Source organism: Typopeltis vanoorti, chromosome 17 (assembly GCF_054136105.1).
Source record: "Typopeltis vanoorti isolate ZY-2024b chromosome 17, IOZ_Tvanoo_1.0, whole genome shotgun sequence".
Taxonomy (NCBI): Eukaryota; Metazoa; Arthropoda; class Arachnida; order Uropygi; family Thelyphonidae; genus Typopeltis; species Typopeltis vanoorti.
In genome coordinates, this window is record NC_143565.1 from 59688170 (window position 1) to 59712507 (window position 24338).

General features: G+C 35.6%; 1 protein-coding gene across 1 annotated transcript; it reads right to left on the bottom strand.

Annotated features, from left to right (window-relative positions):
• Positions 1 to 23549: 23549 nt before the first annotated feature.
• On the bottom strand, positions 23550 to 24056 carry LOC150097434 (zinc finger BED domain-containing protein 5-like). Its single transcript, XM_090406917.1, has one exon. It carries the CDS (start codon positions 24054 to 24056, stop codon positions 23550 to 23552), a length of 507 nt encoding a protein of 168 aa, XP_090263043.1.
• Positions 24057 to 24338: the final 282 nt, after the last annotated feature.

The window sequence follows — 24338 nt, forward strand, 5'->3', positions numbered from 1 at the left end:
GAATGAAAAACCGGAGTTTTTTTTGGGGGAAAAAAAACACTTTTCCACCTGCATATATGAGGCTAACCCAGCTTCATTTGAAAAGCCTCGATGAAGGTTCTTCGCTTCCTAAACGCGATTCGAACCCAGATCATTCCACCCAAAGTGCATCATTAATACCGACTGAGCTATGGAAGCTGATGCCACTCGAACTCTTCTAATTCGCATGAAGGGAGGATATAGAACCAAGTTATAGAATTTGCACCGAATTAATTCCTTCATCCTCAAAGCACTAACATATTTACATGTTTGTATTCTCTGATGAGTAACTCACTAAACTGCAGGGGAAAATGCGTAAATGTAATGAAATAAGACTATCACGCGATAATTGGTAATGGTCATGAACGTGCTTGCGAGAACTTCTAGTACAAAGCATATTATACTTTATATTCGATTGTTTCACGCTTTCTTGGATATGCAGTGGAAAGTGCAAATCTGATTTAATAACTTTCTTCTTCTAGAGGCAAGACTTCCATGGACTCGAGTTATTTTATTTTTGTTATAGAATAATAAATATTTCCTTCCATGGACTCGAGTTATTTTATTTTTGTTATAGAATAATAAATATTTCCTACGGGGGTTTCCATTCTCAAAACGGAGCAGGCAGAACTCCTTAGCCTTAGCTTTTTTTTTTTTTTTGAAAATTGGTTCGTAACTGCTATTATTGGCGTACATAGACGAAAGTGTCATATCAGCCAACTGCCACCATCACTTGTTCCTAATCTTGGCTAATAATATTGTGTGAATGTTGCTCGAGTTCTGCGATCGACTTTTTCTAAATTATTACGTTAAAAACCGGAGTTACTTCCCATACGAAAGCCCAATTTTCCTGCTCCTTCCAAATATATAACTCTACAATAGGCTTAAAATGGCACTGAAAAAAATTACTCTAATAAGGAACTAGAATTAAAGAATTAAAGCTGTGCTTACTTCGTGATTTAGCGTCGTTGACATCACCACGAGCTACACAGCCACTTTTTTATTGTTGTTTTTCTTTTGACAAAGAAACGAATACGTAAACAACTCAATATCTCATGTAGGCATCTTGTCATGAATTCTTCTACATATTCGCCATCATAACCGAGAGGAATCTTCGCAGATTTAAAAAATGCCTGACATCAGATTTAATCCCTCGAAAATCTAAGAGATCAAAAGTCTGTGTTATGGCTTTTCTTCTCTGTTATGTGTGTGCAAGTGATCTCCATTGCCTTTTATAAAGTCTCATTTGGATTACACATATTGACTATGGAATCTTCTTTAATCGATAACGGAAGATTTACCCATATTCAGTAAACTGAAAATGCAATTGAAAGCTATGTGTGACTTTATTATATTAATAATACCCATGATAAGAATCGTTTCAGGGATTCGGAGGTTATGTAGTTCATCGCAACAGTATTCAGCTGCAAATATCTGTGGCTTTGTGAGGAAGTCATGGGCGATGCAAACACCGTTGTTATGAAGCGGGCGATTTATCTTGTGTACTTAATTATCGCTGACGACACCAGACATTTATTTTGTATGACAACAATAAAAAGGCGGCTCGCCAGCAAAAAAAAAAAAAGAAGTTTCCTTTATCGCATTGTCACTATCTCATTTAAGCTGCTTTCATTAGCTTCCGCGTCGGAATTGTTCCTACTGCTATTTTTATCTACAGTCTCGCGCGAAATATTTTAAGCTCCCGCGAAAGCACAGTGATAGCGGGTGTCAACGAATCAACAAATATTATTTTTTTGCGCCCTTTTCAGAAACGACTTAACTTTCAAAGCAAATAGAAAGGTAACTGTTAGCCAAGTACCGCTATGGTTTTTTCTTTGCATTTCATTTAATTTCCATTAATCTTTCACGCCTGCCAAGTTCCTGTTTATTCGTAGCGTACACACATCGTACTGCAGGTTAGAAAGATTGAGAGGGCGTCGATTCCATAAATCTGACCGTTTTGATATCTTGCGAGAGATCGATCAACGATACATCGGCAAACGGGTGGTTTCATGGCAGAAACCACTTCATGTATGGGGGTTAAAGGGGACGTTTACTTCATTGACGTGCATTGGTTCACTCTGTTCTAGGTTTCAGGTAGCGTCTAGAGGCCATCCAATTATTATTTGTATATTGTATTTAAATGTTACCGAATATTTTCTTCTTACTTTTTACCGTAATATACAGAAATCAGAATTCATTACTAAACGTCTGCTTTTCTGAAATAAAACGCAAACTATTCAGGCTTGGTACAGTTTGCGCGGCAATAATTACAGGAAATATATGCATGGGTCCTATTTGAACGTCATAATTGTAAAGCGAAATTGTTTACTTGGAATTCAATAAGATGATTGCGAAGTCTGACTTTTTTTTATGACCACGAAGGTTCTGTTCAAAATAATATGGAATTTTGGCTATGTGTGAACTATCGAAAAACAGAATAAAAGAAATAGAATAAGTGGTGTTAGCTTATATGAAATCCACTAATCAATATCCATAACAGGCTATAGCATCTAGCAGCAATGCAACTCTCCAGGTCAGGCATTTTCTATAAGAGACCATCGGCACTTTCGATGGCTAACATCTTCAAAGACGTACCAACCGAGGAAGAGAAATTTCTATGATAATTTCACTTGCAGTCTTAATATTTGTCATCTGGCCTCCCGCTACTCACCACATAAGAACAGCTTACACTAGCATATTCAGTCTTTCCCCACCCAAATGTTGTATTTCTCTACATAGTTTCCTAGCGATTTTAAGATACAACACATTTTGTATACACGTGTTTTCAAGAACTCTGTGGCCATTGATGAAATAAGGAGGTGGCATAAGAATATTTAGCAAAGAGTCGAAAGGTGTTAAACAAATTGGGGAAATCAGAAGGCTTGAAAGAGGATTTTTTAAAGATATGAGAGAAATTCCAAGAGAATATGGGGATACAATGTCTGCAGGAGAAAGTAATGGAAACAAAAACACCGTTTACGACCCAAACAGATTATTTTTCTTCTTATTCCAGATGCGATTATAAAGATTATAGGAAAATATTTAGGATAATGGTTCTGTAAACGATCGAAAATTAGCTTAGGTTTTCAGACAGCAAAGGACTAGTCAGAAAGGGCACCTAAAAGCACGTTCCTTAACCAGAAGTGTATTGTTTTGCCAAAAATAAAATGATTGAAAAAAAAAAAAAACCATACATAATAAACTTCTGTCAGGCTATGGCTAAATTACCATCCCAGACTATGATAAAGAGTCATCTTATTAGATTTCCAGGCAAACAAGTTTGCCAGCAGTCAGTAAAAATGATAAAACGATAAAAAAAACGATGCACAAGAGGAAGGCCTAGTAGAAGATTTCCTAACAGTAAAGGTATAAAGAAAAACGTGTCATCAAGAATCCACACAAGAGGTACATATCGGTGAGGAGGTACATCATCCACCAATTTTGTATACATTATTTATTTTTTTTATACCCGGACATTTTAGCAATTTAATTGACACTACCAAGTGAACCCTAATATCAGGTATGTCCGCCTTTGTCTTTGATCACCTCCTGCACTCTGCGCAGGCCAGAGCAGTCGTTTAATCCCCCATCTCTTCATACAATAACAGCTGCAGCTTTGTGGCATGGGACATTGTCGTCTTGACAGTAACACGGGTCCGTTCCATAAAAACTCCACAGTGTAGGAAGCACCTGATTATCCAGAATATCAAGGTACTGAGCTGCGTTCAGCTGAATGCATCTCACACAATTCTCCACCACCAAACTTTACTGTGGATACAACATTGTGGTAACAAGCGTTCACCAGGCTACCTCTATACCCACACCCTGCCATCAGACTGGAAACAGGTGAACTTTGATTCATCGCTCCAGAGTACCGTTTTCAACTGGTCAATTGTCCAGTTCACACGCTATTTGCAACAGGCCAGGCGAGCGGCCTTGTTAGTTGTTGTGATGTTTGGCTTGTGTGCTGCTGCTCTTCCGTGAAAACCCAGTAAATGGAGTTCTTTTCGTACTGTGTTAGTGCTCACCATGGTGTTACTGTCGCTCTGGAACTCATCACGGATAGTCTGTGCCAATAGCAGCCGGTTTTTTCGTGTCATCCGTTTTAACACCTTCCTGTCCCTGTCACTCGTTTTCGGCTGCCGCCCTGGGTGTTTTCCTGCACTAGTGATACCAGAACGTCTCCATTTGTTTATCACATAATTAACCGTTTATTTTGGATGCTCCAGTTGAGCAACAATGACACATATGGACTTGCCACTAATGTTACAGCCCACGATGATACCTCGCTCGAAGTCACTGAGTTCACATCGTGTTCCTATACCACCCGTATTCAACTGCTAATGAAATACTGCTTCCTACTATTTGTACAGAAGATTTTATGTTATGAACAAACCTGGAATGTATGTTCCATAAATTCAAATAACAGAGCCGCCTGGACAATTACACAGGCCTGCAAAATTGGAGTCATGAAAAGTGTCTGGAAACTGTTAACTGTTTCTAATTTATTTTTGACTGCTGATTTCAAAAGCCTCTTCCATCCATTTTTCTCTATCACGTAAGGATTTTTCACGAAATGGATCTCAATATGACAGTAAATAGCTTCAAAACGCATTATATTAAGTAAAATAACAGTATTTAAAATTTTTCGTAAACATTTTTGGAATTAAAGTATTGGAAAACAAAAATTAATTAAAGTAATTAAAGATTAATCTTTAGTACATAGTTTATATTTCGTTGTGGAGTCTTTTTCATTTTCCTTCAAAGCTTCTTTTTGAACTTTTTCTGTGAAATTATTTTCCCGAGTCATCTCTGTGCAACATACAGCAATAGTCCACCATCATGTTGACATTTCACCTGCTCTTATACCTTTTTTCCATCTCCTTGATGTCTTGGTGGAATTGCTCTCCTTGCTCTTCGCTGACAGTTCCCAGATTCTCAGGAAAGTAGTCTAAATGAGAGTTGAGAAAGTGCACTTTTAAGCTCGTGGAGCATCCCAAATCCTTGAGTTTCTGTAGCATGTTTTCCACAATCATTTTATAGTTGGGGTCCTTGAGATTTTCTAAAATTTGGTCACCGCCTCTTTCAAAGCTTGCCACGCTTCTTTCTCAACAGTTGCCATTTTTAGTTCATATAGTTTATCCTTCATAAGTTTCCTGATGTACGGACCGATAAAAATACCTTTTTCAATTTTGCTGTAGATAATCCCGGAAATTTTGCACAGATGTATTTAAAACACTCTCCTTCTTTCGACAAAGCCTTGACAAATTGCTTCATCAATCCCAACTTTATGTGAAGCGGTGGGTAAAAGGATTTTTTCCCGAGCAACCAAAATTTCGTGTGACACATTTTTGCTTCCAGGTTCTAATGTGATCTTTTTTCTTTCTGGCCATTCCTTCTTGATCCAATGTTGATCTCGATCTCGGCTGTCCCACTCGCACGAAAAGCACGGGTATCTGGCGTATCATCTTTGTTGTCCCAAAATCATAGATATGAATTTAAGATCACTGCAAACTGTCCATCCATGATCATTGTATTTAGTTTGCTGAGAATGAATGCAAAAGTTTCGTATGGTTCTTTTAAATGCACGGAATGTGCTTCTGGTACTGAAGCATACTTATTGTGATTATGGAGAAGTACAACTTTGAGGCTTCTTTTTGAGAAATCGATAAATAACTTCTAATCGATAACTTCATATTTTACTTTGAATTTGCTTATCAGTCCTGGAATATCGCTACAGTAAACTAAATCACCTTCCTCTGAAACGTAAGGAAGAAAATCTCTTTCTTAGGAAATATGCCACCCACCTTTTAGAAATATAACCTTAATGGTCAACGACTAAAGTTCACTAAAGAATCACACAAGAAAATGTGTCTCTAACAACGGGAAAGTCATCCATTATCTCAACGAATCAGATTCCAAGTAGCCACCTGCACTTTTATCTGCATGCCTCTCTCCTATCTTAAGAATGAGAAATTTCTTAAAAATTTCTTTATTTACAAAAGGGCACCTCAATAAAGCACTTATACAACTAATTAGCTGTAAATAAAGGATAATGAAAATAAATATTAATTCGCTGAATTTAAATCCAAATACTACTAGTAAAAACGGTAAAATTAGAAATTGGGTAAAATTGGTGGGTGATGGAATTTTTTTTACTATTTTTTCTGAAACTCAGCACCTGAAAATCTATAACAATCAATTATTACTTCTCAGACAACTTTTCCATCGCAGGAAATTTACCAATAAATATTAGTGGATAGTGTACAGACAATCACAAGTGAAGGTCAGATTTATCAGCGGCTAAGTATCCGCTAACTCAGCTTTTTGATACAAATTCAAGAATGCACCACCGTTCCGTCAGAGCGGAGTTCAGTGATAGTAGAGTGTTCACAACCTGGGAAAGATATAATAATTGAAATAGAGGAATCTCAGTTAATTACACAGACACAGGCAATAGATAGCATTGTATGTTTGTATCTCCTGACAGCATGTGCCAAAATGCTACTTTAATTCCAGCTACAAATAAGCCGTCAGTTCTTACTACTGGTTGACACTCAACCTCATAATAGAATCACGGTCATGCGCAGATAGGCAAGTATTAGTTCCTCGTTCAAATTGTTGAAGCTAAATTGCTGAAATATAAAATAAAACATGGAACTTGCGTCCCAGTCTTATTTGAAAAACTCCTGTTCCATTTTTGGCCGATCCTTCATATCAAGGTCGGTTCCATGATGTATTCAGATACATCCTGAGCAGCTACTGTCATTGGGCAAAGTAATCATGATCAGCAAAAATCTGAATTTCACCCAGGAGAAGATGCATGATTTATTTCATTATCCTTGTAGGTCCAGGTCACAACATCAGGGTGAGGTCAGCTACAAATGTTATGCCACGAAAACCAATCATATGAAGCTCTATGAGTATATCAGATATGCGGCTTCATATCTGATATGAAGATTTCTACTCAAGCGGGAAAGTTGAAGGATAAAAAATCGACTTCCCTCCATATGGTTTTAGAAAAGAATCAAATGTTTATAATGTAAGGGACACAGTTTTGGCACTAGATCTTACACAAGATCTAGGTTCATACTATTAGAATGAGGAGTGGAGGAGTGAAATGGACATAGAATGAGTTATGACAATTTACAGAGAGACTTTTGTAGATGATGACTGTAGCAAAATGTTTGGAATAACATAGGGAGAGAGATAATAGTGTTGTTTGAGTATTCGATTGTCAAGGATGTAAAGCCTGAACAAGTGCTGAAGATATGTTTGAAAAGCGATACAGTTAGGAACGACTGAGGCAGTGAAGAGAGGTGGAAGTGCAAATGAATTGATCGCGTTAGTTGGAAGGAATATTTTGCTGGGTTGTGTAAATGATGTAGCAAGAAATTTGAATATGTGTTATTAGAGAAGCTTAAATGTCTAATGACAGAAGAATTGTTCGTTTATTTGTAAGGTTTAATAGCTGAGAAGAAGGGCGATGATTATGAATGGTATTATAGTAAACATGTGCAGCAAGAGTCTCGCAGGATACTCAAACCTTCGATGACAGAAGGAATTTTACAACTATATGATCAAAGGAGAACCTTAAAATCCACTATAAACAAGGATAACGATAGCAGGGGAAAATATAACGAACTAAACAAAATAATAAGGAACACACACAAAAAAAAAACTAAAACCAACTTGGATTCTGGAGGAATGTGGAAAGATTGAAGAGGGACTACAAAGAAACAACCTGATAGGGGCTTTCCAAATGATAAAGAGATTAACAAAATCCTAATACAAATTGGTAAGTTGAGGATGAAAATGGCAAGCCTTTTGACTGGAAGGAATGAAATCTTGCAGCTTGGGCATAATTTTTCAGCTACCTTTTCTCAGAAGACTTAATAATCGATACCTTGAAGACATAATACAAATGGCACTGAATGAAGAGGACTTCCCTATTTTAAGAGAAATAGAAGCAGCAATTAATTATCTCATGATGGGAAAATCGCCACACAAAGTTAGATTAACTTAACCTATTGCAAGCATGGGAGAAACCTATCATAGATGTCCTGCTCAAAATTTGCCATGATGTGTGGATTAATGAATCATGGACTAAAGATTGTGCACCTCTGTTCTGATTCCTACTCCTAAAATGGGAATAGTACAAGCTGTAACAATTATAAAACTATCAGTTTAATCATCCACCTAACCAAACTTTTCCTAAACATCTCACTATCTAGAATTGAGAGGAAAATAGAAAGTATACCTTCAGAGAACCAATCAGGAATCCGTAAAAAAAAGAGTACAATAGATCATTTATTTATAATATATATCATAGGAGAAAAATATATTGAACATAATAAAAAAACTCTGTCACAATTTTATAGATAGATGGCCTTCGATTCAGTATGGCATGAGGCTTTGTGGAGAATACTGAACCAGTATGGATTAGATAATAAAATAGTACGCCTAATTAAAACCCTTTACCATTCCGCAGAAATGTTAACTGAAATCAATGGCAACAACAGCAAACCTTTTAAAATGGAAGGAGGTGTGCATCAAGGCTGCATATACTTTCTCCGATGCTTTTTAATCTTTATTTGGAATATATATAATAAACGTAGCTTGGAAAACAGTGGTATTGGAATTACAGTGGATGGCAAAAAGAAAAGAAAAAAAAATCAGCCTTCTCAAGATTCAACGATGACCTTGACCTACCAGCAGAGAATGAACATCAGTTGCAATAATTAGGAGAAGTTTCTAAGGCACTTTGTAATTAAGGATTAAAAATCAGCATTCACAATCCAAAACGATATCTTCAGCTAATAAGCCTATGATAATTTCAGTTAATGATGAAAAATTGGAAGAAGTAGAAAGATTCACCTACTTGGGAAGCATACAACATAAAGAGAGCTAGTCTAAATATGACATTAAAGCACGCATTGCTAAAGCAACTGTTGCTCTTCAGAGGCTACAGCCACTTTGGAAGCGCCATAAAATACAGCTAACTACAAGACTCCCTCATCGATGTCCTTGCTAACTGCGTCTTATCATACGGATGTGAAAGTTGGATATTGCTAAAGAAGATGAGAAAATACTATTGGCCTTTGAGATTAAGTGAACGACCTAGAATCAACTGAATAGATAATATTAGAAAATTAATTAATTCTTTGTTCTCCACTTTGTTAAGGAGATCGCAAGACAGAAACACCTGGTGAGAGTATTTTAGGACCGTCACCTTTATAGTGCCCTAAAGGTCTATTTTGAAGATAGTATACACAACGCACGTAACAAAAGACGAGGTTAGAAGGTAAATCCGCTCCATTGCTAGAATACAAGAAAATATCGTCATTAAATACATCCAAAACAGCCCGGTGGCTGGGCCGCATAGCTAGATCATGTAGCTTACCTAAATTAGCATTAGTGGGCTTGACTTCTGGTACAAAACACCGGGGACGACCTAGAATCACCTGGATAGATAATATTAGAAAATGGACTAATCTTTCGTTCTTCACTTCGATAAGGAGATCCCCAAGACAGAAACACGTGGTAAGAGTATGTTTGGACTGTCAACTTTATAATGCCCCAAAGGTCTACATAGACTGAGTGAAGAAGAAGAATGAAAACAATGTTTTTTTTGTTTTCAAGACATTATCAGGGCGATAGCTAACATGTACAGTGGCCATGTTAGCTATCAACCTAATCAAGAAGCTAAGATAAGAACTGGTGTTGAATTAATTGATTAGCTTCAGTTAGCCAGGTGAGTTAGGCAAGAATTCCTACTTTCTCCACACACACCTGTTTAGATGTTTATCGAAGAAATCATGCGTGTAGCTTTGGATGAGTTTAAGGAAGAAATTAGTATAGGCAGCAGATGGAACAGTAATCTGAGGTAGGCTAATGACGCAGTACATTTTGTAATCACATGGAAGGAATAGGAAGAATATTTGACAGAGTTAATAAGATCAGCAAGAACAGCGGATTTAAACTTAACCTCATGAAGACAAAGCTTTTTCAAGAAGACATATACAAGGACTTGGGATCCATCGTTAATGTGAAGAATTTCTGTTCAGAAGAAGATCAGATATGATTAAAACAACAATCAGAAATTTGTATAAAATCTGTAAGGATCGGTCTGTCTCCGCAGGACAAAGTTGAGAATTCTGGAATGCATTTTTTTTTATGAATTCGATTATGAATGTCAAACATGGAACCGAAAGAAGTCTGTAGGAAGAGGATAGTTGCTTTTCAGATGTGATGTTACAGGAGACTGTTGAGGATCAACAAAAGAAAAAACTTTCTGTGTGCAGCAATTAACTTTTATTGTAGGCTGTTCCTGACCCCATATTTCGCCGAATTATGCTACTGCATGCTTACATATAAAATAAAAGTTTTTAATTCAGTGGCCGGCATGTGTAGTTACGACGCATTGTAATAGGTGAATCCAATCAATTTTATGTCACAACTGGTAAGCATTGTATAGATTTGGAGATGTCACTTTCAGACAGCGGTACGGATGATTAAAGTTTTCATATTCATCTACCCGTCTGCTACTTTAAAAGAACGTAGCAGATGCATTAGAAGTCAAGGCAATTCACTGTTATGTGAAAACTTTACGGCATTAGAAGATTCCAATCAGGTGGAGGATAACCAGATTTTATTATTTTTATTATGTATACAGAAATGAAGCACTTCTGTGAGTATATTAACGTACTTTTCTGATAACATTACGAAATTTGTAAATTTCGTAATGTTATCAGAAGAATAGTTTGTAAATTAAATGAACCTCAGATTTCACTCTAATTTTTACCTAAAAAGTAACCGTTATGTATTAATATTTCTATAGACAGGTGACATTATCTCTGTTGCGGATGACTTTTTTTTATAGATGCAAAATGGTGCAAAAAAGGAAGGAACCTTATGAGGTTGAAACTTTCTAGTGAGTGTGCAAATTCTGAGCAGCCAGATGGCCGCCATCTACTCTTGACTTCCTGTCTGCAACTTAGCTTTTGTTTTTAAACTATACGCACATTGAACATTCTTTTCAAAATTCTTATCTGAATGCTATAATGTTTTTAACCCCCCCCTCGAATGAACTGTTTCCCCCACTCGCTTCCTATAAATAATGATTCCTCACCGCAGTTTATTAAATCACACAACTAGCTGGTGTTAGGAATACAAACGTGGTATTTTATGTATAAGTACATGTCAAAAACGGTGGGTCATTATAAAACTAGCTGTAGTCTGCATTAAGTTGAAAAACGGATAATTTCCTTCCACGTAAGAACTTAATGTACGTCTCGTGCACTTTTAAATAACCCAAAGTACTTTTCCTGGTGTAATAAAAACACCGCATTTTATAAATGTAGGAAAAAAAAAGCACCACACAGTACATTTAATGTCAGCTGTAGAGTGCCAACTTGAAACGAGCGATTTCTTTAACGATGCATAACCAGCAATATATGAAGATCGCCGGTAGCATATTCGCTTTAATATCAGCACGTGATCCAAAATAATGTCGATTTTCTCGTTTCTTTCAGCTCACATTGCAGTAACAAGGTAAATGAAAACCGCAACCCTTCTTACGCGTATTATGATTCAATTTAATGCGAAAATCGAGTCCCTTAACAACAATGCTGAAATCTAATTGTTATGCAGCAAGCAAATAATGAATGGCGTATTAAAAACTGAGGAGTTCGACACATACACAAGGCTCTTCAGCTTAGTTTTATGTAATTAATTTTCAGTCCCTTTTTCTCCTTCTACTCTTTTCTTTCTTTTTTTTTTTTCATTCCTAGATGTGGGATTACGGATATTCATTTGAATTAAAATAGATTATATTGAAAGATAATTAATTCAACTATGCTATTGAAAGAAACAGACAAATTTGTGACCCTTTTAATTATATTCTAATAAAACAATTGTGATTTAATCGCATGCCAAATGTTTGACATCCGTTATTGAAGTAAATGACAGTAATCATTACTTTATATAATGGATAACGTTTGAATATTGCTACATTGAATGTCATTGCAGTATTATGTTGCCATGTTTTTTTTTTAGCTTTTTTTTTGTTTGTTTGTTTATTACCTGAACGTCATTTTTCTATGAAACTCAAGAGCTATGTCCACTTGCTGAAGAAACTACCGGGAGCTAAATGTAATGAGGAAATCAGATAACTCTAACAAGGCCAAGCTAAGGATGAAATTAGATAAAAATGTGAAGAATGTGTTTTTTTTTTTTTTTTCCATTTTTCTTAAGGAACTCATATGTAATCATTTCCTTAAAAGATTCAACAACGATACGAAAAAAGTTGGAGACAATTTGAAAAGGATATTAAGTAACCCACAGAAATAAAGAAACAAAGTTATCCATTTAATTATAACACTTTCCTTGATGACTGGAGTTCTGGGAAATTCATTTTAAGAGTCTCAGATACTTAGATACTTGGAAAACTCTAATATAGAGAGCATGAATAAACATTCCTGACTGGCATAGACACTATTTTTGAAGATATACAGGAAACGGATACACAGGAGTTCTCTGAGGATAAAGAAAAACTATATATTATCAATTTCTCAAAATATTTCTCACATTTACCCAATGGTAGGAGAATAATTGCTTTGGAAAGCAATTATTCTCCCATGTCGATGTCAGAGTTTGGAAAGCAGAGAAGATAACATGCAATATTCGTATAATTTGCCCACATTGGTCTGAAATAGTTGAAATTCATTTTTATATTTTATTCTGCGAAATATAATTTTTAGACGGAATCCTCCATAAGTTTTAATAACCTGCAGTGTACTGTTATGGCGAGTGAGTCAAGAGTCAGATAAACTGAGACTCATACTTCGGAGACCAAACATAATTCGAGAGATCTGAAAATTTTACAAGAGAAATATTAAATTTTATTTTTAACGGAAATATATTTTAAGAGTTTTTTAATGAAAACAAATGGTTATCTAAGTAAAACAAAAAATTAAAATATAACCAAATAAGAATTAAATCAAAATTAAATTACTAAACATTTCGATTAGTACATAATCAACCTTTACTATTCCACCTCTATCCCTGCTTTAGATTATTTTGTTTTGGAATCCGAAAATCTCTTTGATGAAAAGTTTTAGGAAAATTCTCTCTCTGGCTGTGAACCGGTTTGTAACTCTATACCTTGATAAGCATTCGACAGGCAGCGTTTTTACGCATAGTTACACAACAGGCCGGGCCTAGTTGGCTAAGTACCTTCGCTCTCCATTCAGAAGATTGCATAGGTTTGAATGTAGTCATGGAGATATCTATGAAAGTTTAACTGGTAGATGACTTTCTTTTCCGCCTTATTTATACGAAGTCTAAAGCGGCTTGAAAGAGTTAGTTACACATTGTTTTCAAGAACCCATTTCTGAACTAACTTATCTGAGCCCACTTAAACCACTACGAGTAATGTACCATAAGTTAACCTTTCGTGGTGTAAGATTCACATAATAAAAAAGGCCAGGGCCAGTTGAAGTAGAAGAGATCATTAACGCTTGATGAAGCAGACAGATTAGCCTCACAACATATGCCAGTGAGCGAAGCAAAAACGAACTTCAACGAACAAAACCCGTTTAGAACCACATACAGCCGGTTTGCAGTTCGTTTATTTATTTGCTGCTTACAAACATATCCGACTAAATTCGCTGTGTCGCTGAAGCAAATCTTGAGAAACACACACGCATAACGAGTCTTCCTTCCTAATTACTTTCGAATAGCTTTCTATACAATTGTATAGAAAGCACTTATCGACCACCTAAAAATAGAATCATTTTACGTAAAAGTTTAAAAGGATAACAACTAGAAAGTTAATTGTAGTATTAGGAACTTGTGCGAGCACCAGTAGTAAACAGACAGGTTCAGTCCAGAAATAGCTTCTGCAAGCGCAGCCGAGAAGGACCATGTTTGAAGCTTTTCAAATCACATACCGTGACGGTTCAACAAATAATCTGGTCTTTGTTACAAATTTCTTGCGCTGCTCAAGAGGAAGGGATTCATCTGGGAGAGCTACTCTAATCGCAACTTCAAACTCATATTTCGAATGAAAGCAGTAGAGTAGTGTGTCTATCAATTGCGTGTAGTCTTCATATTCTACGCATGAAAAGTAAATAAATAAATCAGCGAAAAAATATTCAGCCATTGCTTTTTCTGTCTTAGCTAGCTTCACTGGAAAAAATACATGCTTAGAAAGTATCCTTTCCTTGATCGGATTCAAACTAAAGATCTCTTGTTGTTTTGGCTAAACTACAGAGGAAATCAAACAGTGTTACTAACGCATTAAAGCTGAAGAGTACTGAAGATCTAATATGGCATTAATCGTTTTATTTTTTGTCTATGCCTGGAAGCAAGTACTGTATTTATTATTATTATTATTATTATTATTGATTTTGTAGAAGGGTCTTAATCTCTTTCGAAAGCCTCGCGGTGATACCTGAGATAAACATTCATGTGAAGAAACACATACATAGTAAGTCAGGGAGGATTAATCATAGTTTAGCGCCTACTTCATCTCCTCAGAAACAAAAAGGAACGATGATGAACTAAGCTGAAAAATGGACTTATTATTGCTGCCTGATAAACTTGAATGAACCACTTTTAAATTGTTAGCAGCTGGCTCACTGTCATCATTTCCTCAGACGAGAATATCTGCAGAACCGGATGAGGTAAAACTACCGCATTCGGTGCTGCAGAACGTGTCAGAAAATTCTTAGCATATGTAGAGTACATTTTTAACTATGATTAGTTAAAAATGTAGGCGAAACTATGATTAAGATGGAGAAATTTAAATAACTAATTAAAATTATATGCTGAAAAAATTAGCAAAATTTTAATAAAGGCTTATACTAAACACGTCTAAGTTAATTTGATTGTAGTACTTATTAGTGTAAGATGGTGAGGGACGATGCTTATCTAATAGGCGTGTGCTTATTTAGTCTTCTTCCCAAGAGGACATTGAAACCCAAAAGAATGGTGATGAATTCAATTTATTTTTCACATCTTACAGAAGAATTTTACTTTGGTCGAGATTGGTCAGATGAAAAAAAAGTTAACTGTTTAATTTTATGCTATTTTTGATATAAATTCTTCAAACTTCTACAAAACTTCAAACTGTATATAGTCTATATTACTGGAATAACCTTATCTTTAAAATGCGCTCTCGAGACTGCCGGGAGGTATTACGGTCCCTATGAAACACACCAAAATGAAATGAGAATAGTGGCAGTTTTGCCTTGGTTCTGGTTTTAGAGCAGTAATATACTGAATAACGTACCTGGTCATACAAACCTGCACCATTCAAGCTGTACTGATACCTCAGGTCCTCGAGTTTATTGTTGGAGTTTAAAAAATATGCAATAACAGACACAAAGTGAATATGATCATAAAGGCGAGCACATTCTAATGAAATGCGTTTATTTGATGTAACATCTGTAATCACATGCATGAAGTCTATTTCGACGTTGCTGTATACAGATCTTAAAATGCCCTTATTTTGTCTTTGTTCTGAACAATCAGCCCTTCACAATATAGGAATTTATTATTTTATTACGTTCATATTTGTTATTCATGTTATTCTGTTACTTATGTTTTTTTTCGACCCACGAAAGGGCGTAAAAACAATTTGTACATTTGATAAGAGGTGGCTAAGGGTGAAATAGTTCACTTTCTCTGCACAAGAGATTAAATGCGTTGCTCTTTCAAGCCACTTCAAGAGCTTTAGGCTTCAGTGTATTATATCTGTTCATTTCCTGTGATGTAGCAGTTTTTCCCTCTTGTGAGATGAAAAACCCGAGTTCTCGGGAGAAAAAGAACTTTCCCTCAGTACGAGACCGACTAACTCACCTTCAGTTGAAAAGTGAAGGTGAGTTATAAAGACTCTTTAGGTCTAAGACGGGAAGCGAGTCCAGTTCTTTTCAATCAGACGATATCGTGGTTAATTGCTGAGCTATGGATGATCCAGTTCCAAGGTTGTGATCACTACATGCGGGTGACTCTGTAATCAGAAGGCTAATTAAATCAGAAGGTTCATGGGTTAAATTAATAGAAAGAACCTTGACTTATTAAGTGTATTATTTTGTAAGAAGAAGGTAACTATTCAAGGATAAAATTTGTTTATTTTTAAGAGGACTGGAATACTGAGTAACGATGGACTGCATTTAAGCAGAAAAGGAAGTATAGTAAACTAAGAAGTATGTATATAGTGAATCTAGATAAAAACAAAACGCTGTCAAACATGAGAATGACAGATAAAATAATGTGGAATCTGAAAAATTGATGTTTAAGTGCTAGTGGATGGAACGAAAATACTAACCCAAAATTAAGTACTACCATCCTTACTCGTCTAGTTAGAAATCAGGAGAGAAACTTCAATTTTAAGTCAACAGACAATACTTTCTTATTTTATTAGGGCGTACAAATACGTAAATACGTAAAGCGTACAAATAACTTTATATTGAAATTAATTGACTTTATACGAAAGCTTCCTATTTCAAATCTCCTGCATCCTGAACGAGTATGAAGATATCACTCTCAACATACTCAAGAAGACTTTATCACGATATGGATTCATGCACATCCTTATGTTGGAGTATGGTGTTAGTAATCGATCCCTGCCCTTAACAGAAATCCAGCAACTGCTTATCGTAATTATTAAATTAATATCTTTAGATTTATCGTTCATTCTAAATTTTTTCAAAGCATTTCTACATGTATATAATATCTTATAGTTATTACTTAGAAGTATCTCGCTTACTCAACTTCTTTGTTTCAGTAACACCAAATTATATCGACATGTTATTTTTTGTAATTCCTCTGCCACTTTCCCATTGGGAATTCTTTTGTTAAGAGTAGCTTCTTCACTCCCGTGGAGTTTGATGTTGTTCTATTAGCTGGATTTTCGCTGTCCATCGGCTCCCTGATGAAAACAGCTGGGGGTCTAGTTTAACCAGGCGACGCCCAGCACGCATGACATTTCATCATGATGCATCATAAAAATAGGTAGTGGTTTAAACCAATACAGAATCCCAAGTGATCGTCCAATTGAAAACTGCCAGAAAATTGCTTAATCCTTATTCGTTAAGAATCCAGGTGGATAACCAGTAACGGGAGAACCACATGAGAGAGAGATGGATGAGAAGCCCAGTTGATTTTCTGAATTTCCTATAGGCTATGTGGAGGTGTCCTCTCAGGTTAGGCGAACCAACAGATTTGCATCTTTTGCATAATATATTGATTATCTATTCGGGTCTCCTTTGTTGTGAGTCATCTATATTCTTCAAAAACCTACGAGTAGATGTTTCTCTTTCATGATAAGAATCCCTCAGTGCAGCATAATGCATTTTTGATGAACTTAATGAATTCATTATGCCTAGAGATTAAAATAAGATGCACTGATTTATGCGTTTAAATTCATAGGCTAAGCATAGGCAAAAGTTTTTTCTTTTCTCAGAATCTGAATTTAACATATGCACATTTGCTGAGATACTAAAACATTGAAATTAATGAAAACATTACAAAGAACACATTTTGGAAGATTACGAGATGCAAACGTGAATAATACCGGAAGATGTACTCACTAAGTACTCAGAAGTAATTACTTGTTACTGGACGAGGAAATCACTAACATTCATATTTGTTTATATGAAAGTTTAGTATTAGTATCGTAGCCTTCAGTGTAATAATAAAACGCAATGTGTGATTAGGTATTGAGTTTTAATTATTTTCTTGTTTAGAATTTCAGCATGAATGATAGATTAGTAATTTAATCGAGTAAATTAATCGTTGCTCGATTAATCGAGCAACGTCTGAACAGATCAGTTTAGGTTCTTAAATCAGATAATCACCAAAATCTATGTGTTAACAACAAACAAATAAAATGTGTTAACTCCATCAGAAATCTATTTTGATTCTCTCAAGTAAATAAAGAAAAACATTTATTTTGGTGTTAATTGTTATATACTTTACTGATATTGTTGAAGTCAAGCTGGAGTTTTAAATGAAGATTCGTGTTTTTCAGTATGACGATCAAGTCTTTGGAACGTTACTAACCATGTCTTCAAATTCATAAACCAGATGAACTCCACCGGTATGGGAATTGTTAATGCGTAGAAATCCATTATTTCTAGGCGTATTACGAACAGCTTTCTTTGTTTGGCAACATCTCTTAGTTACTACATACTCATAAAAGTTCATTGATTCACTTAAAATTAGAACAGAATTAAACCACTACTTTATTTAGTGATGACTTAAGTCTTATTAGTTTCTTGAAGTTTCTTATTAGTTTTTATCGCGAAGAAATTGTTAACACCCTCAGATACTTATGCAGCATAAACCTGTCGTAAAAAATTCGAAGCATCTTTGCATTATTTTAATGAACGAAATGTTATGCGGCATTGTTCAAATGCAAGAACCCTCTTAATGTTTAATTGCAAATGGCAGCTTTTCAGAAATCGCAGAATGCGTATAATTCACTTGTGGGGAAAGGAGTGAAGTAAGTCAATTAATAAGGGCAAGAAATAAAGTCCTGTAAATAAAAATATAAATTTTAAGAGGTTGAAAAGAATGAGAACGTTTGCAAGAACACAGTATTAAAATCGATTAACATTCGTACATGAATAAAAAAAAAATTCTACAGCAAGGAAAAAAGGCTCTATCGAAGTGCTTCAGATACTTTTTGCGTTTCCTAGAAAGATTCCCTTAAGAAAACTCCTTAAGAAAATTAGCGATTCGCCAGCAACGGTAGTGGATCACAGGGACATCTGGAACACGGCCCTAAGTACTTTCTCCCCTCCATCCTATCATCCAGCTGCTCTTCACTAATTTACTCGATTACCCGAATGACGTGAGAATTACTGCGTTGTCATGGTAACCACCACGTATCATCTGCCAACATTGCTGGTCATTTGGCTCGGAGGTCTTGAGACACGAAACGGTTGTCTCGCTGTAATGTGACAACTTTGGAATACACGAGAAGTCGTTCTGTGAACGTCTCGAATATAATGAAATACTTGTAGGTTATGTATTTGGTATTTTGGTAAATTTATAAGGGACTTCGTCCAGTTTTCTCAGTGTGAATGTGCTTGAAGTAAGCCGAAGTCGCCCAGCTTACAATTCTCTTCCTCTTCCTTCTCCTAAGCATAATTTCACTTCAGCCTCGTAATTTCAGCTTCTCTCACGAATACCGCCGTACCCTGATTTATGCTAATCGCAGAGTCTAAAACGACACTTCTCTGAGGTTATAGAAAAAAAGACGCAATAACCTAGTTTTATTTTTTATCCGTCTTTTTTATTATTTGTTTTCGATTAAACTCCTGGGTGTTTCACTCATAAGAAGAAATCTGAAGTTCTTTATTCTTCCCTTTCTGAAGTTAGAAAGTTCATGAGTTCCCATTTTTAAACTGACTAATGAAGAACTTGAATAAAACTAGACGTAATCAAGTTGAAATGGAAAGTATGATTTATTCATTGGTTATACTAAAATTTCCACTGTAAGCAAGTTATCAATGAAATGATTGGTCTGAGATGAAGAAAACGGGAACTAAAGCATATGTTTGCTGCTGACTTTCCTTTGTGGTTCTATGGGATGGGAGAAATGCCACTTTCCTATTTGATGATAATATTAAGTATCTTTAAGAATAAGTACGTAAGTATTAAGTACTAAGAATAACATTATGTACGAGATGTGCGAGTGTAAAGAATAGGAGGCGAACTTCACAGAAATATTTAATATGGCTTGTTCGGCGTCGTTAACACGGTAAATTCTACTAAATGTCGAAGTAGCTAAGCACACATACGAGTACGTAATCTATCTCATTTGTGCTCGTATTTTCCAGCTGTTTTTAGCTGCTGTACAGAAAGAAAAACCAGGCTTTTCGAATCGCAATCAGCTTCATCCAAGTCTTTTAGTTAAAAGCACATGCAGTCCGTTAAACCGAGCCTCGGCAGCAGTTGAACCAACATCGTATCTTCATTTTCTCGTGAATATTCTGAAAGGGCATCCCAGATATCATGAAAGTCCAACAAAATTAATACTTCATGTCTATTTTTTTGTAAACAACTCTCTTACAAACGGATATATTTGTTATATCTCAGCTTTGGTCTTTTTTTTTTTTTCATTTTGAACTTCTAAAAAGCACTCTTAATGGCATGAAGCTAAGTATATATCGATCATCCTCTGAGTCTTTCTTCCATTTTTCTTCATATACTAGACGCTCAGTATCGACGAAGGTTATTTTCTTCTGAAAGGAAATTATCAGGTCTTATGCAGCGGTTGTGAGTTTTCTCTCTCTTCTGAAAATGGGATTTGTCATATCGCTATCAGAAAACTAATCAGAAGAAACAGAAGCTATTAACAGACATAATACACTGATTTCCATAAATTAAGGAACAAAGAGAAAAATCAACTCAAAAACTGTATGATGATTTTTATATAATTTGTTAAAAACAGGACAGTGATGTGATGTGAAAGAAACACCCATAAAAATTTAACACCCACAATAATTTAATTACATGGAAACAATGGTCAAAAACAAGAAATCAAAATGAGATTGTCAATAGTTCCTCAATAAGGAATGTGGTCACCCCGCAAAATAATACAACGTTCACAACGATGTTTCATACTGTTTATAATGGTGTCCAGGAGCTCAGTTATTGCTCCTACGAAGATCTCCGAAGTTCTTCAGAGTTTTAGGGAGGAGTGGGTGGATGAAGCAACTCGTTTACCTAGGGCATCCCAGACGTGCCTAATATGATTAAAGTCAGGAAATTTAACTGGCCATTCCATATATAGGATATTCTCTCTTCTTGAATATATTGATCCACAAGTTTCGCTAGATTAGGACGAGCATTATGGTCTTGTAGGACGAACATAGTAGTCCGGGACGTTGTCTCTATAAGATGCAGCATTCACATTTCCGCTAGGAAGCATATAAAGGTTGATGCGACCACCTAACGAGATACCTCCCAAATCATTACATTACCTCCACCATAAGTTTCCTTCAAGGATATTAGAGGGATGATAACGTGTCCCTGGTTCTCTCCAGATCAGAGCACGCTTGGTGTCGCTCTGTAGAGCAAATCTGGAGTGTTTGTAAACAATATCGACTCCCTTCTTGAGTCCCTCTTCCTTCGTGAACTTCCTGCGCACAGTGGAAGCAGATTATAATGTTCCGGTAGTCGACGTGAGGTCTGATCTCTCCATTAGTCCTTCTTCAATTATTCTCCTGTTCCGTTTTATTTCAGTTTGTAGCAAGTGGGGTGTTAAAAGTCCCATATGATTGGAGTAAAACTTCATCGAGCCTTTGGAATTATGCAGTTTATCCACACCACGCTAAAACTGTAATATGTAAGCATTTCAGTTGAAATATCATCGCTTCTAGCTTCACATTTCGGATTCCTCGCGGATTTTTCTAGGTCAGTTATTGATAATATTCCTGATTTCATTCCTTCTCGATATTATTTAATATTGCTCTCACTTTTTACCTCATTTAAGAATTTGACAAAACAGTTACTAAAGACATCCAAAATATCCTCACCTTCGGATAATATATCGCCTTCTTAAGCTTAGATTTCTTGTTGTGCTCCTTTCACCATTTTTGAACTAGCCTTCAAAACAATTTGTCACCTTCACAATATTTTTCGAGTATATTCTTTCTGACATCTTTGTTTGACTTTTCTTTAGCCATTTTACATGTTCCGTATGTCTCCGACATTTTTCTCTGTAATGCTTAGAGAATACAATTTTTTTTCTACAATTTTTCTATATTTCTTCTATTCATGGACAACTTCTTTTAATTTCTCTGTCATTATCATCACAATATTTTGTTTTTATTTTCCTTTTTTTTTAATTATCTTTTTATGATTATCTTTTTCTTCGTCAGAAGCTTCTTCAAATCGATCATTTTTACTCTCAAAGTTTGCAAATTCGCTAAAGTTTGGTTTGGTTTTCAATCTTTCGGTTTTTTTTTCTTCTTTCTGTTCTTCTTCCCCAAATTCCCAATAATACCTTCACATTCTACATCTCTCTCATGAGAGTTGTTGGAATTCTGATTCAAAAATTAGTCCACGATTCCATTTATTTTTATGCGCGATACTCATTTTTATCCTCTTCTATATTAGAAGGTGATCACTTCTTATTCAAATTGCTGTGTACTTTCTCTTATGCTTTTTAGCCAATGAGAAAGAGCACTATCAACAACAGTATTTTTAATGTTGAAATAGGAGGTGAAGAATGAGTTCTCCATATCACGAGCAGAAATCAGCAGGTGCTTATTATTATTTATTGGTTTTGACTTTTTATCCCAATTTTCCCCAAATGTTTGAGTTTTCATTTCATTTCCTATTTTGGATGGCTCTCTTTAGTACGGCCAATACCAGGGCAATTCGGACATAGAAGAGCATTATTACCATACGTTCTCTGGTCAGTTTGGAAACTTCTACACTTATTGGTAAAAGTTTTTTCATTTGGCTATGCTACCAATTATATATTTGGTTTAATCCTTTATCCAAGTATAAGCAAACAAACATTGCTCCTAAAGTATTTTCAGGACTGGAGCAACTCTTGGCAAAGGTGGTATAACTTCTCATTACTTGCCTTACTATCCCTTAATGCAGGGGTTCTCAACCTTTTCCAGTGGCGTACCACTATATTTAATTAAGGATATTAGATGTACCAGTAAGCAAATTTATTCTGGAAAAGTGTGATTTGTCCCAGTGGCAAAATAAGCATTTCTCTACAATACACAATAGTGATTTATTGAGTTATTTATTATTTTATTCCGATATTTATTTTTGAAACTCTTTGAATCTATTCAATGGATTGTTCTGTAAAATGTACAATTTTTAAAAATTATAATAATAATGAGTGAATACCTAAACAAATTTTGACAAACACATATTCTTGATAATGGTACTCCAGTTCTCAAATAAACTTACAATCAGTACAAGCTATAAATGTAACATATTTTAAATTACAGAACTCGCATTCTTGTTTCAGTGTGAAAGTTGTGCTTGTTGAGCTAAACACAGCTTGTTAATGTCTGGTTTCAACTGGCTTAATTTGAGTCTTAAATCGGGTTCAACATTCAAGTTATTCCTATACTTGTTTTTGATATAAATGAGAGAATAAAACCCTCATTCGCAAAGGTAAGTAGTTGCAAACACCAACGAAATTTTACAGCTTTTTCTGAAATCACTGGATATTCATTTCTTCTTGCCAACCAGAAGTCTGTTCTTGATCGTTTTGCCTGAGACTTACGTCGCAGGAGAGCTCGATCAGGTCACCTTTCTCGGAAGGAGTTAACGTTTCTGGTAAGATGTCATCAATGGAAAACGGCTCGCTAATCCAAAATTCTGAAGCCAGGTTTTCAGGGAAGTATTCCTCGAAATCTGTGATTACACTCCCAAGATGCTTCTTTATATTCACTTCCAGTTCACTATGAAGAATTTCATTCTCAGTTAAGAAAGCATCCAACAATGGAAAGGAACACATGTTTCCAGTATTGATTTCTTTAATGATGAAGCCAAGTTTTTTTTCTAAGAGCCGCAGTTTTATCCTGTACCAAGAATAAGGAAGTACAAGCACCCTGCAAGCTCATGTTCAGCTGGTTAAGGTGGCAAAATAAATCTGCCAGGTAAGCCAACCGGGCAAGCCACAGTTCATCAGTGAAATAATTCAAGTCTGAGGATTTGTCAGAGAGAAAAATCTGCACTTCTGAACGAAGTTCAAACAGGCGGCTCAATACATTTCCCCTCGACAACCACCTAACTTCGGTGTGAAGTAAAAGAGAATGATGTTCAGCACCCATTTCATTGCACAAAATGGAAAGTAGTCGTGAATTCATAGCTCTGGACTTAATGAAGTTACCAATTCTCACACTTTCATTCAAAACAGTCTTCCGAGCAACAGGCATATTTCTTGGGGCTAAAGCCTCGCGATGAATGCTACAATGTACTAATTTTGCTTCTGGAGGTACTTCTTTGATTTTTGCAACAATGCCACTGTGTTTCCCAACCATTGAACGTGCTCCATCAGAACAACCACCAACACATTTATTCCATTCTATATCATTCATTTTCATAAATTGGTCTAATTTTGAAAATATTTCATTTCAGGTTGTTCGAGAAGGCAGTGGTTCACAAAATACGAACTCTTCCTTCATTATTTTCCCATCTATAAATCTTATATACGTAACAAGATGGGCCATGCTGGTAATGTCAGTAGTTTCATCCAATTGTATGGAAAAATATTTACTAGCCTGAACTTTTTCTCTTAACTGCTCCTTAACATTTGAAGACAA

What these genes read in the sequence shown, in the direction of transcription:
- LOC150097434 (XM_090406917.1), bottom strand. Translation starts at nt 24,056, where the DNA reads ATGGTTGGGAAACACAGTGGCATTGTTGCAAAAATCAAAGAAGTACCT.